This window comes from Propithecus coquereli, unplaced genomic scaffold (assembly GCF_000956105.1).
Source record: "Propithecus coquereli isolate 6110/MARCELLA unplaced genomic scaffold, Pcoq_1.0 Scaffold10, whole genome shotgun sequence".
In the NCBI taxonomy this organism is placed as follows: domain Eukaryota; kingdom Metazoa; phylum Chordata; class Mammalia; order Primates; family Indriidae; genus Propithecus; species Propithecus coquereli.
Window position 1 is genome coordinate 17,233,639 of NW_012133858.1, and position 13,843 is coordinate 17,247,481.

At 44.6% G+C, this 13,843-nt stretch overlaps 2 protein-coding genes across 2 annotated transcripts in view; both read right to left on the reverse strand.

Annotated features, from left to right (window-relative positions):
* Positions 1-5,192: 5,192 nt before the first annotated feature.
* On the reverse strand, positions 5,193-6,548 carry LOC105806766 (fetuin-B-like). Its single transcript, XM_012639971.1, has 2 exons — positions 5,761-6,548; positions 5,193-5,417 (listed from the first exon to the last, which is right to left on the reverse strand). The coding sequence occupies exons 1-2, from the start codon at positions 5,983-5,985 to the stop codon at positions 5,193-5,195; spliced, it is 450 nt and encodes a 149-aa protein (XP_012495425.1). The 5' UTR covers positions 5,986-6,548.
* A 4,027-nt stretch (positions 6,549-10,575) lies between these two features.
* Positions 10,576-13,843, reverse strand: part of LOC105808866 (fetuin-B-like) — a 25,997-nt gene continuing 22,729 nt past the window's right edge. The window contains exons 6-7 of the mRNA XM_012642626.1: positions 12,271-12,354; positions 10,576-11,373 (exon numbers count right to left, since the gene is read on the reverse strand). Of these exons, the coding sequence (XP_012498080.1) occupies positions 10,996-11,373; positions 12,271-12,354 (462 nt within the window). The 3' untranslated portion in view covers positions 10,576-10,995. The remainder of the gene's footprint in view (positions 11,374-12,270; positions 12,355-13,843) is intronic.

A 13,843-nucleotide genomic window follows, 5' to 3' on the forward strand; every position in this document is an offset into this window, starting at 1 on the left:
GCAGCATCTCCCTTCCTCCTTGCCTTTTCTCTAAAGTGGTGTCCGTGAGGGTCTGCAGCAATGGTTCTCAGCCTTGGCTTCATATTAGAATCACCCGAGAAGCTTTAAAAAATCCTGATGTCTAGGACTCCCTCCAGCACAATTCGATCAGAATCTTTGGGGGTGGACCCAGGTATTGGTAGTTTTAAAACTCTAGGTAATTCCAATGTGTATAGTCAAGGTTGAGAACTACTGGGTCTCTAGACAGAACTGAAGGGAGGGAAAGAATTTGAAGACAGATAGATAAGGGATGAGGTATATGAAAAGTAGACCTTACCTCCAAGAGTCACAGATTGGGTTCAGAAGTGCTAAAAGTGGAAGAAACAAGTTTTCAATAACGGGCAAAGAGTAGAGCATGGCCACTCCCTCCATGGATGGTGCTTATTAGCTGCTGAAGCTGGCAGGCCCACCCAGTACTGACACCAGAACCAAGGCCAGCGAGACAGGTTGTGGGTGAGTTTCACGTGTGTCCCCACACATGGAAACTGATGCATTGTCTGTTTCTCAGAGAATTCTGAAGGGGAGTCACCAGGGTGGCAGGATGAGGAGAAAGGGCAGAAGTGGGGCAGTCTGTTCTCACCGTTTAGAATAACAAGGATGTGCGAGAGTTCTGTAAGGCCAGTGTCCTGGGTCCAAGGGGCAGCCGGCCAATCCAGGGTGCACTTAAGGGCTTTTGAGGATAGGAGCTGAGGGGATGTGTGGTGGTGGGCCAATAGGCTAGGGAAGGACTTCCTGAAGGACCCACACCTGTGCCGCATTAGAGAGCCAGCACTGGAGACTGTCATATAGAAGGCATCAATGAGATGCCAGTGTTGACCAAGAGAGAGTGACTACAGCAGGACCAGGTATGTAAAAAAGACTTGGGACCCTTTCTTCTAATCTCATCTCCTCCACATGAACCTAGAGGAACCAAAGTTACAGCAAGAGAGATTTTGGTTAGAGAGCAGGAAGGGGAGAAAAAAGGAAAAAACAAACCTTGACACCTTCCCCATAGTGGAACCTGAGTCATAGGCCAACTTTATGCTGCAGTGAGAGCACTTGTGAATTGTGTGTGAGATAGATGTTCAAGTTTAGACTTGACTAAACTTCTTAATACCTAAACAGGAATCTCAGTTGCTTAACTAACGCTGTTCTCACGGGTGAAAGTGACTGGGAAGCTACGAGATATGATCAAGAGGTTATTAAGAAGTGGGGAAGGGGTGCTGGGCCCAGTGGTTCACACCTGTAATCCTAGCACTCTGGGAGGCCAAGGCGGGAGGATCGCTTGAGCTCAGGAGTTCAAGACCAGCCTGAGCAAGAGTGATACCCTGTCTCTACTAAAAATAATGCACCTGTAGTCCCAGCTGTTCAGGAAGCTGAGGCAAGAGGCTTGCTTAAGCCCAGGAGTTGAGCTGTGATAACACCATTGCACTCTACTTGGGGCTACAGAGCAAGACCCTGTAGCAAAAAAAAAGAAAAGAAAAAAGGAAATGGGGAAGGAAGATCCCATAGAGCAGGTTTGGAGGTTGTTTTTTCATGATCCCCAGAATGAGGTCAGAATATGCAATAAATCAGTTTTGTAAGGATTTTCGTGTGTATCGTCCAATTGCCTGCCAAAAGCTTGTACCAATTTATACCTCCAAGAATGTTCCAGATAGTGTCCAGGTCCTCTCCCCATCTGGGGTACATTCCTATAAATGAATGCCAATTTGACTTTGTCCTCTTCTAAGGGGGTCTCATGGAATGGGACAACATGCTGTACTGCAGGTATAACCCTATCTGCTCAGATCAAAGCAAGGCATTGCGTAAATACTCTCTTTACTTTTACTGCCTCCTACGACTACATTTTTGCAACTGTATCACATTGCAGATGGAAATTGATTTAGGCTCAAAATTGATTAGAGTTATATAAAGTCAAGTGTTACACATCCTACCACTATCTTCCCCTTTTCATACTTGGGCAACAGATTCAGTCTGAACTTGAACTTATCTGTCTTACCTGGTGCACCCTCACATTGCATCCCCTGCTGAACCCTCTAATCAGACCAAACTTTGAAGTGTCAGTCTCTTCCCCTCCTGCCTTTCAGTCATAAGGTCACATGCCATTGGCCAATTTCTTTTATTTATTTATTTATTTATTTTAGAGACAGGGTCTTGCTCTGTTGTCCAGGCTGCAGTGCACTGGCCCAAACGTGGCTCACCGTAACCTCCAACTCCTATCCTCAAGTGATCCTCCTGCCTCAGCTTCCCAAAGTGCTGGGATTACAGGCATGAGCCACTGCACCCAGCCTAAGACAACTTCTTAAGACAGCGGTGTAGAGGCACCTTGCTCTTTTGCATGCCACATCCTCTTTAGCAGGTGTGCCATTGTCGTAATCCTACCAAAATGCACAGTGCCTTCCTTCCTCTGTTCACACTCTTTCTGCATCCTAAATTGCCCTCCTCTTTCTGACACCTAGCCTTCCTTTGAGGTCCAGGTGAAGAGCCACCTTTTATGCCCTGACCAACACAGATTATCTCCGCTCATAACCTTGTATTATTGGTTACTATGATACCATGTATTTTGGCCTTTAGAAAATACCACAGAGATTGTCCATAGCATTGCACCTGGGCCTGACTCATGCCAATCACACTGCAGGCTTCTTGAGGAAGATGTACAACACCTGGAATGTTGTACAATCAACAAGTATTAACAGATGATCTGTAACACATTGCTCAGACATGTGAAGACATTCAGGAACAATTACATGAGAGTAGAGGGGCTGATGCAGGCAGTTGCTGGCAGCAGATCTAGCCTGGGATATGGTAAATGGTGACTCTTTAAATATACCACAGAGGAGACAGGGCTAGAAACCTACTGGTATGAAACAAGAGTTGAGAAATAAAAACAAATCTTTCCATGTGGGGACAACAGAAACCACATATCGTCAGAGTCATTGCCAACACATGTATCCGGTTGCCCTGTAAATCCCTGTCATGGTCAGACCATGTATTAGGACTTTGTAATTTAGGAAATATAACCACCAAACCTTTCTACTTAAGGATTTGAGTGGGTCCTAAACTCCTTCCTTATTGAGTTTTTTTTTCCTAACGTAGAATTGTTTTTTTTATATATTGCTTTTTCTCCATATGAAAGAGATACCAATGTAATCCAAATGAGCCCCCATTTTCCCTTATCCATAAAACTCAACATCCACTCCAGGCCTTAACATGGAGTAAAAGTTGTCCGGCTAAGTGGTCTATGACCATGTAGCAGAAACAGTGAATTTGCAAAGAATCCTGCAAGGAGACTGGGAGTCCGTTTCTCTTCCTGCCCTAAGGTTGAGGAAGTAAAATGGAGTCCCCTTGCTCTTATAGAAATGTCACAGAATAACTCAGAAACTGAAACATGACTGAATGTGCATCAGGTCTACCAAAGTAGGGAAGGTAGAGAAAGGCTCTTGGGTTCTAATCAAAGGGAGTGCCTTGACATTCTCTCAGCTTAGGAATCTATAGCAATGGTTATGAGAGACACTGTTTGTCTAACTGGCTTGTGCATTTTAGTCTTATGTGGCTAGAAGCCCTTGTGACTTTGAGGAGAAAATACTGCTTCGAGGTGTTCTCATTGTTGTATTTTGAAAGAAACTCTGTAGCAGCTTCCAAAACACTGGGATCGGAACAATCAGTGGGTCTGAGGCCTGGGCAGTCTGGGCACATACTAAGAATCTTTTCATGAGAAACTGTTAATGTCAATGAGACTCATTTAAAAATTATTGATTTTCAATCCTATAAGTCATATGAGCATGCTGAGGCAAAGATGGGGAAAAAAGATAACATTCAGTGTTGGCAAGGATGGGGTGAGGAAGACATTTTTTGGAAAGGAAGTGAACTGTTGGTAGTGAGTGTTCTGTAATGAGCATGTGTTACTTTCATAATTTAAACAGAAAGAAAAGCAAGATAGTTTTCACATAACACACATTTATTTATTCTGAGAATGTTGTTCAAAGACACATAATAGAGTATATTGAATAGGATCTTCCCTCCCAACTGGTTCAATATCTCATCATTGACCCTGTAACTGACTGTCATAGATGACTGGATTTCATTACTGCCATATCTTATTACCTTTCAGTCCCAAACACCGAACACCTAACACCTACATTTCCCAGCCTCCCTCACAGATGCTGTGACTGTGTGTAACTGTGTTCTAACCACGGGAACGTGAGCAGACATGACGTGTCACCACTTCCAGGTCTGGCCCATAAAGATCTTCCAAGTTCTTACTATTCTCTAAGCTCTTTCTGTTTCCATAGCTTGATGAAGATGAGCATGGTCACCATGGAAGTCACCAGTTGAAGCCAGCAGCATCTGGAGCCACAACGTGGAAGGAATCTGGGTCTCCACATCATTCCCGGAGACCTCCACACGCACCCCGCCCCCAGTCAGGAGCTTCCATTTTGAACTTCACATGAGTGAGACCTAAACTTCTGTCATGTTAGAGTCTGTATTCACTTTTTAGTGTCTTTCTTATAGCAGCTAGTGTTATGTTTACAAATATAATTTACAACAGGGTAAACAGACTATGTGCTTTTCAAAATCAGTTAGGTGTAGTTTTACAAATTTGAGGAAATGATTTAAAAAATATATCTTGGTCCAGTTTACTTCTAAACATGTATATCATTCACTCTACTGGATTCACAAAGTTTCACATCAGCCAATGAAAGTATTCCCAGAATAACCGAAAATCAAAAATGAAAATTGACAAAATGATTTTCAAGCATCTTCTATAGTCAGCTTGAAAGGATCATTTCTGAGGCCCTTTAGGTTCTATAATTTAAGGAAGGTATTTCTCTTTACATGACACACTTTTGAGCTCCCATATTGTTGCTTATTCTCTCAAGCCTCATTAAAAGAAAACAAAACATACCAAAAAAGCTCTCCCTCTGTTGCTTCTGCAGTCTACCTTAAACACACATCTGGAGCTCTGATTCCTTTCCCACAATTAAAACACTGGTGTAAGCCAACAGAGGATCTTGGAAGCATAAAAGCTATATGTATTCCCTATAGAATTTTTGGTAACTTTGCAATTCTGGTCTCCCTGACCACATATTGATACTTCTGGAAACACATCTATTGTGTAAAACTTTGTTCTGTCCACAAGCCTTAGAATAAGGACATGGGCACCTGCCAGGACACTATAAAGAGGGACTTGTAAAAGATGGCAGACCTTGAGCAATCTCCCCCTGCAGAAAGAAGGCACCTGGTTGCTTTCCCAGAGCCCTTACCAGTTTATGAAAACAAGCACTCACCAATCCATGCAAGCTCCTCACCCTACAGTCCCTCCATGCCTTCTTGCTGAGCACATGGCAGTCAGTCTCTAACACATCCAGTGTGAGATAGAACAGAGACCCCAGGTCATCCTGTGGAAAGGGGTAGAAAAATACACCACATCCCACAGGAAGCAGAAACACATAAAGACGCACAAAGAAGTCTCTGCTTTATGGGAGAGCCAAAGGACGATGGTGAACACGCCCTATAAACCACTGAAGTCTGGACAAGTGTCAGAGTGGGATCATGGTTAGCACTTGTTCCTAATACCAGTAAGAGCATTGCAGCACGGGCTGGCAGAGGAGAGCAGGGTGTCCTCAGCAAGCTTTCCAATTTGGAAAGCACCTGCCAACATGTGTCTCTGGGTTTCCTTCTCACCCCGGCCAGTCTCTGCAGCTTGTCCAAATGCTTGCCCCAGAGGGGACAGTCACTTGCCTGTCTGTGTTCCCAGGCATTGTGCACTCGGTTGAGGCTCAGCACATAGCCATCCTTTCTGTCTCTGTTGATGTCCTGCAGGGCAAAGCCCGTGACTGCCAGCACACCTGAGTCATTGCAGCCCCGGGAGAGCAGAGGCGAGGGGCCCAGGGCCTGCTGGGGCAGAGACACAGCCCCACAGCACAGGGCCAGGGTGCAGAGCCCCAGGGGTAGGAGCAGGCCCATTCTGTGGGGAACAAGGCCCAGGATGGGTCAGTGTGTGGAGCTGCAGGGACTGCCCAGCTCGTGGGGCTCTTTAAGGTAGGCTTCAGGTGAGTTTTGCAATTGAAATCTGAATGGCTGAACAGGGTATCCAGAGTTGAAACCCTCTGTCCCATCTTATCATGTTGAATTCTAAACATGGATTTCCCTGAGTCAGTACTTTGGGTAGATTTGCCAGTGTTTGTAACCTTAGACCCCTGAGCAACGCCATATTCATGAGTGCATGTAAACAAATTTGTTTCCCAACCTTTTCCCAAGAAATCATAATAAACATTTGGTCAAGGCTCTGATGATTGGATTCTGGTTTGTGTCCGGGTCCCCTCCTGAATCAGAACATGGAGGATTGTCATCTCTGCATCTCCACTAGCAGATTCCCTGCAGAGATCTCCTTGGCCACACTAATACAGTAGTTATCTCAGGCAGGAGCACAAGGCCCTGGGTCCCAGTGGTACTTGGTGAGTTCACACTTCCAGTTTGACCTTGTGCATTTCATGCTCTTGTTAGATCAGGAAGGTGGCTTCTCAGTCACCTCACAGAAGCACAGGTATGACTCCTTCAGTACTTTGACCATGTGGGTAGAAAGCGTTCTATTTAGTCTCAGTTAGGTTATTTTTAAAAGAAATGTATTTTTAAAGAAATATTTAATGAGACATAGAAGTTCTACAATCAAGCTGCAAATCTACTTTCCTGTGTGGAAGCAAACTGTTTAAGAGACTAAAACTCAACCTTCTGTTTTCTGAAGAGAACAATGATGGGTGGATGGGCTGGAGCGCCAGGGGCACACTGGTTAGGACTCCTGCCTTTCGCTTTCAGCTTGTTTGGATCAAAGAAAGTTCTACTGATGGGGGCTGAACGAACAAGGTAAAACTCACGGCATTTATCAGATGCAGTGTCTCATGAGAGAGAACCCAAGACTGGAGTGAAACCTTTAGTCTAATACGTCACATAAGATATTCCATGGAACTCTAGTCTCAGGAGATGCTCTCCACTCTCCCTACCCTCCCACCCATCCCCAAGTCTTCTGGTATCAAACCTGTGTAGGAACTGCTCTGTTTATACCCTGCTTGCAGAGTCACAGTACACCAACGTATTAAAGGTTCTCAGGAGCTCTGAAAAGAAAACCTGCTTCCCCCTCCATTTCACATGTCTATTTGACCACAAGAATGATTTTCTCTTACTAATACATATTAATGACCCATAAAATACAGTAAAAATGTGTTTAAATATAATTTTTAAATGCTGTGCCAATAAAGTTATCTGGGAAATTGTTCAGAGGTACTGAAGATTTTGACTCCCCGTGGAGCTATTCAAAAGAGATTGAAAGACATTTTCATTCAGTCCCAACAGAAATCCAGGTGTAAGTTGTGGCTTGTCACAGTGAAGCATTGATTAGGAAGACCCTTAGTGTTTCTAAAATGTCCACATGTGCTCCAATTCTCAATTCAACTTAAATATGATGAATGGAATAATATGAAATCTGGCCAAAATGTTGATAAGGGATTTGTACCAAATGGGAATGGGGGAAAGCTATTGGCTCAAAACAAAAACCCTATTCCTCCTTTCAATGAGTTGTGATTGTCAATTAAGCCTTTAGATTCCTGCTGTATGAACTGTGAACCACTGGCAGGTCCAAGCTGTTCACAGGGTGCCACGGGTCTGTCTTGGGCAGCCAGGGCTGGGGCCTGAGCCCAGGCTGACATGAGGGAAATGCTGAGGCTGTGGGAGGGGGCACCAGCATGAGCACAGGCTTTTCCTACGGCTCTGCTCTGCTACATGGATACCCATTGAGGTCATGTGTCCTCTTGTTTTATGCAGTCTTGGAGACAGATTCAGTGTTCGTGATGTCCTTTCAGGGAGATGGCTCAGGGATAGGGGCTGGGATGGTGAGGGGCTTGGAGAGGCAGAATGATGGTGAGCTGGTATTCTGCCTTTGGAACCTGTCTAGTGTTCTAAGAAGCTTACTTTGGAAGCTTGCATTGAGGATGCTTACTTATGAAATATTAATGCTTAAAATCACAGATGTGGCACTAATATAATCTGAGTTATTACAGCCAGTTCGTAATAATGGAATTGTAGGATCTATCAGCTTAGGGTTGGCCTGAGGCCAAGCTACTGGATTTGGACTTCCCACATCCCTTCTGCATCTGGCCTGTGGGTTCTTGACCTTGGGCCCCTTGTGTGGGGTCCAGACATTTGATGTCACAGAGACTGGTGGTGAGAGGCTTCCTGGAGGCATGAAGCCTGGGCTGGTGCTTAGATGCATGTGGGAACCTGGGAGTGAGTATTCATTGAGTTCCTGTTGGGGCCATTCTATCAATAGCTGTTGCATGTCTTAACAGTTTATTCCTTTGCATTGCTTGTGTGGCAATGGTATTGTATGGCAATAATGCACCACAGTTTGTTTAACCACGCACCTGTTGAAGGGCATCTGTGTTGTTTCCAGTTTTAGACTATTATGAATAAAGCTGCAATGAACATTGTTTATATGTCTTTGTATAAACATAAGTTTATGTTTAACTTATGTAAAACTTATGTAAAACATAAGTTTTCATTTGTCTGGGATAAATGTCCAAGAATACTATTGCTGGGTCATGTGGTAAGTGCATGTTTCTTTTTATAAGAAACTGCCAAGTTATTTTCCAGAGTGGCTGTGCCATTTTGCATTGCCATCAGCAATGGATGAATGAGTGCTCTTGCTTCTCAGCATCCTCGTCAGCATTTGGTATTATCACTATTTTTTATTTTAGCAACTCTAATAGTAGTAGTGATAGCTCATTGTGATTTTAATTTGCATTTCCTTGATGGCTACTGAGGAAGAGAAAACCGAGAAGAAATCTGAAGGAGAATGGGCTGAGAGGTAGCCTGAGACCCCAGAGTGTGTGGCAGAGATCACTGGAGGAAAAGTGAAGGAAGGGAGGCTCAGCATTGCCAGATGCTTCAAAGAGGGTAAGTGTGGACAGGACTGCTTCCTTTGAATTTAGAACGGGAAGGTCCTTAGGGCATGCCAAACTGGTAAGTTGTGGGAAAAGAGTTAAACACCCATTACAGTGGGTTGAGGAATGCAAAGCTGGTGAGGAAATGACACGCATGGGAACAAATCGCTTTTCAAGAATTTAGCCATGAAAGGACAGAGGTAACCTACGGCTGTTTCTGACTTGCTAAATCACAACAAGTGACCAGACTCTCCCACATTCCATGCCCTCTTTTGATAACCCTTCTGCTGTCATAGTCCTAGATACCATGTCCCAACCCAGATTTCTCTCTTCTTAGTAAGAGACATGTGCACAGGCATCTCCACCAGGAGGTCCAAAGGCCCTTCAAGTTCCCCACACCCAAAAGTCAACTCAGCAACTCCCCAGTTAAACCCTCTTCTCCTCCTGCATGCTCTATCTCTGTGGATGGTGCCCTTGTCCACCCAGCAGAGGACACACAGAGAAAGACACAAAGTCAAGGTCCTTCCCTACTGTTTTTCAGTACAGAAGGGTGGTGTAGCCCTTCTTTGGGGAAATTCCACTTGGGGATTGTAATGGTTTGTCTCTTTGCCCCAGGTCCATCCTTGGGCCTTCTCTGCTAGGCCCTATCTCCCGGGCTGATTGCAGGGGTTGAACAATCCAGGCTGCCCTTCTGGCTAGTTTACTATGGGCTTCAAAGAGCCGATGGGAGGAGGATATTGGAAGGAGGCAGGAGGGGAGGAGAGGGCAGGGTGCTCCCTCCCTCAGGACACTCCTTCCCTAGAGCAGCCCCTCAGGCAGCTCCTCCTCCACAGCGGCAGCTCACTGTGGGCTGGGGAGGCCACCCCTCCTTCTGCTCAGCCTGGCTGGTGAAGGCTGCCTGCTGTCACTATTGTCCAGGTGCCTCAGCATCCCTTGTCATTCCCTTGGCCTGGCCCACAAGGCTTCAGGAAAGGTCCCTTCTCCAAAACCTTTTCACTGGAGCCATCTGAGTACAATTGTGCTTCTTTCCAGACCCCGACTGAAACAGGGTGTAAGACCTCTACATGACACCCCCACGTAATTATTTTCCCTTTCCGTGGGAAGCAGTTAAGAGTGGAGTGTGAGTACCGTCTACTGCTCTTGTGCAAAGTACGCCAAGGCCTCTTCCAGGAACAAGTGCCAGCTATATTTGCAAATTCTCTGTCCAAATGTCAAAAGTACTATTTGATGTGTATGTTTGTGTATGTGTATGTGTATGTGTGCGTGTGTGTGTGCATGTGTGTGTAAACACATGCATATTTCTAATTGAGGGGAAATTTGTCTTACAGAGAAGACTATGATACACTGTCATAATGGGACCTCTACTGTCTGTCCTGAGAGAAATTGTGACAATGATCAATGTAGCACTGAGAACTGCTGTAGTCTGGTGCCCCTATAGTGCCCAGCACAGGCCACAGGCACACTACCCTTCCCTGTGCCCCACCTCTAAGAGAGTTGCCCACTGCTGAGACCCAGAGCCGTTTAGACAGATGCAAAGGGGTAGTGGGCTGGCGATGGTGTGGGCAATCCCCAGCTAATACCTGGTATGTAACTAAAGGGAATGCAGACAGTGATCCATGCTGGGTCTCAGGTCCTCATATCTCTTGGTATTAGGGAAAGTATCTTTCCTCATGGAATGCCTAGTACTGAGATTTGAGCACACACACATATATATAGACACACACACATACTGTTGAAAGGATAAAAGTCTTTGTAAGTGAGTGGTTAAACACACAAGAGGTGCATCTCTCCATGGCATGAGACGGGGGTCAGTTTAGAGGGGACACAGTCCCGGGTACAGTGCGGTGCACAGTGTAGAGTGCAGCCCACGTGAAGGGTTGAGGCTCTTTATTTCCATTCCCAGCCAACATGCTGAGACCCAGAAGAGTGAAAAAGACGACCCTCATTAGCCACTCTGCACATTTGGACTCCCCGTCTCTGTCCCGACCACCTGTCATCTTGTGCAGGGCACCACACTCCCATGGCACCCTCTGTGTGACTCTCATGGTGGGAGGACAAGAGCACTGGCCTGCTGGGCTGGTCCTGGGCACTCGGCAGAGCGTTGTTCTTCTCTGGGGAAAGGCAGGACAACCAGCTTCTCCTCCACTGGCCTCAGGAAGAGGAAGGAGACATCCAGGGTTTCTCCCCCGGGGTTTGTGGTTAGATCCAACTGCACCGGGAAGGCCTCATGAGGGTCCTTTTCCTGGGAATTGTTGGGCTTTTCACTGTCCAAGTCGGGAAGGTATTGGACAGATCCTCTTGGACCAGCTTTGTAGGGGGAGACAGTGAGAGACGTGTTTTTCCCCTGGGGTTCCTGCACCTTGGGGAGGCTCACAGGTCCTTTGTTAACAGAGGAATTTTCACCTCCAGGGGATGGAGCCTGTAATGAGAATATTTTCACATGCAGAGTTTCATAGGGAGAGCCCTGCCATGCCTGGTACCAGGCTAAGCTAATCCATGCCTTTTTGTTGGAGTGTTTCAAAGGGAGACTAGGTAGAAGGATTGGACTTCTGGTGAAAGGGTTAAAAAGCAAAACAGATAACGGCCAAGGGGAACCAAGACCTGTGCAAACTTGACTGCAAGTCTCCCAATTTCAGAGCTGAACAATGGCCCAAAGTGATCCAATGACTTGCTCAAAGTCCCCAGTGAACTGTCTTTCTGTTCCCAGTAGTGGCAGCAGCAGTTGCCTTTCACTGGTTGTTTTTCCTGTACCAGGCCCTGTGTATTGCTCTTCATTCAGATCCTCTCACTTGCTTCTCACAGGGCTCTGAACGAGGCAGATGTTGCAATCCCGCTTTAAAGATGAATCAACCAAAACTCAGGTAGGTACTTCCCTATTGTCACACAGCTCACAGGTGGCAGAGCCAGAGTGGACCCCAGGTGGCCTATCTCAACTGCCCTGACAACTATACCAGGATACCCCATAGTAAGTGCTCAGTAAGTACTTCTGGAAAGGGAGCAAATGTTTTTAGGAAATGAATTCTCCCAGTGGTTTGGGGTAAGGTTTCTCTGGGACACTGAATTTAATGCCTCAGAGGCTTGGGCCATCCAAGCCAGTCATTCCCTCTTTCTGAACGTGTCTTCCCTATTCTGTAGGACCACACTGTGACTAAAACAAAGCCGGACAGGTCTTTGACCAGCTACCCTGTGGGTGTGGGCTTAGGGCAGCCTGAGTACAGCGGTGATCATGGATCTCAGAAAAGTCAAAGGAGGGGCTGGGGTTGTGGCAGCTAAATATAGACAATCTGCTCTTCTTTACAATTAGATTGAAAAATACCTGAGTTTCAAAGAAGTCACAAGTCACAGAGACAAACTTTCCTTCATCTGTTTGAACCAAAGAACCTGTGCAAAGACCAATGGGCTAAAAGAAAGAGAAAATACAACGTCATGTGAGTATTATCAATGATCATAAAGGGAAATCAACTTGCTTTCTGCTTGTGTAGACACACAGCCAATCAACATTATATCCTCCTGCCATGTAATTGGCGGGCTCTGAGCCAATTCTCTCTAGATCACCCCTACCAAAAAATCACCCAAACTAGGCTAAATTGCCTCCAATCATGAGAAATTCAGTATTTCTTGAGGAACAAAACACTGATTATTGGAAAATTCTTTGTATTGAGCAGGAAGCTGTGTCTATACAAATTCTACCTCTTGGTCTTAGTTCTACCCTGGGGTCAATTAGAAAACTTGTTTTCATCTTTCATGCAGCAGTGCTTTATGTTTGCTTCACCTGAGTTGTCTCTTCTCAGACAACCACTCTCAGCTCCTTCAACTTCTCTTTATTTGAAAATAAAATAACTTTGGTTTCTTATTGAAAATGTAATAAATAGTTATTTAGAATATAGATAAACAAAAAGAAAATAAAAAGACCTGTAATTGCCTGAAAGGTAATTGTTGCCTGCAATGATTTGATTTCTTTTCTTCCAATCTTTTTTTCCTATGCATATATATTTTTTATTCCACAAAAATAGAATTATATCACATATATTATTTTATAACTCTGTTTTGTCACTTAACAATATATTGTGAAAATCCTTTTATGGCATCAATAGTCTTCTATGATTTTCTTTATAATAGCTACCCAATTGTCCTCTGCATTATTTAATAAGCTCTCTTTCATTGGACAACTAGATTGACTCTAAATTTTTTAGTTTGAATATTAAAGGTATATCTTTTCATGTCTCCGTAATTACTTCCTTAGGGTTAATTCCTAAAAGAGGAACTTTAATGTCATAGAGCATACATGTTTTCAAGTATAAATAGAATATTATAATAAAATGTTGCCTCAATTTCCAAAGAAGAGCTTTTAAGTATATCCACATAAAGTTTACTGAAATGTATTTAAACAGATTGCCTAAATGTGACTCTATCAAGCATCTCCAGACCATATGAAGAGAAGACTAGAAATTCCTTAAAGTGGGAAAATCCACTCAAGTGTGAAGTGCTTGGGGAATGGTGCCTCAACCTTTTCCTTCTCCTCTTCATCACCAAGTCACAAAAGGGAGGGGCTCTAAGAGAACTTTCTGGACAGACTGCAGGTACCAGCACCAAACAGATCCTGGCCACTCCCACCCTGGCTAGTATTTACAGAGATACCAAAATTCACAGGCCTGCCTGGTGCTGACACTAGAGTGGAACACAAAGAGGGAGTTTGTTGGTGTTGCTTAACATGTGAACCCTAGAGTCTGGGGACATATGCGGCATCCAGATTGGAAAGGAAGAAGTAAAACTATCTCTATTTTCAGATGACATGATGTTATATATAGAAAATCCTAAGGAATCCATGAGCAAACTATTAGAACGAAAAGATGAGTTCATCAAGGTTACAATACAAAAAATATAATTTT

Bases quoted from the DNA above. Each gene is read 5' to 3' on its own strand.
- LOC105806766 (XM_012639971.1), bottom strand. From the start codon at position 5,985: ATGGGCCTGCTCCTACCCCTGGGGCTCTGCACCCTGGCCCTGTGCTGT. The intron at 5,418-5,760 runs GCAAGTGACTGT...CCCTTTCCACAG, and splicing joins ATGCCTGGGAACACAGACAG to GATGACCTGGGGTCTCTGTT.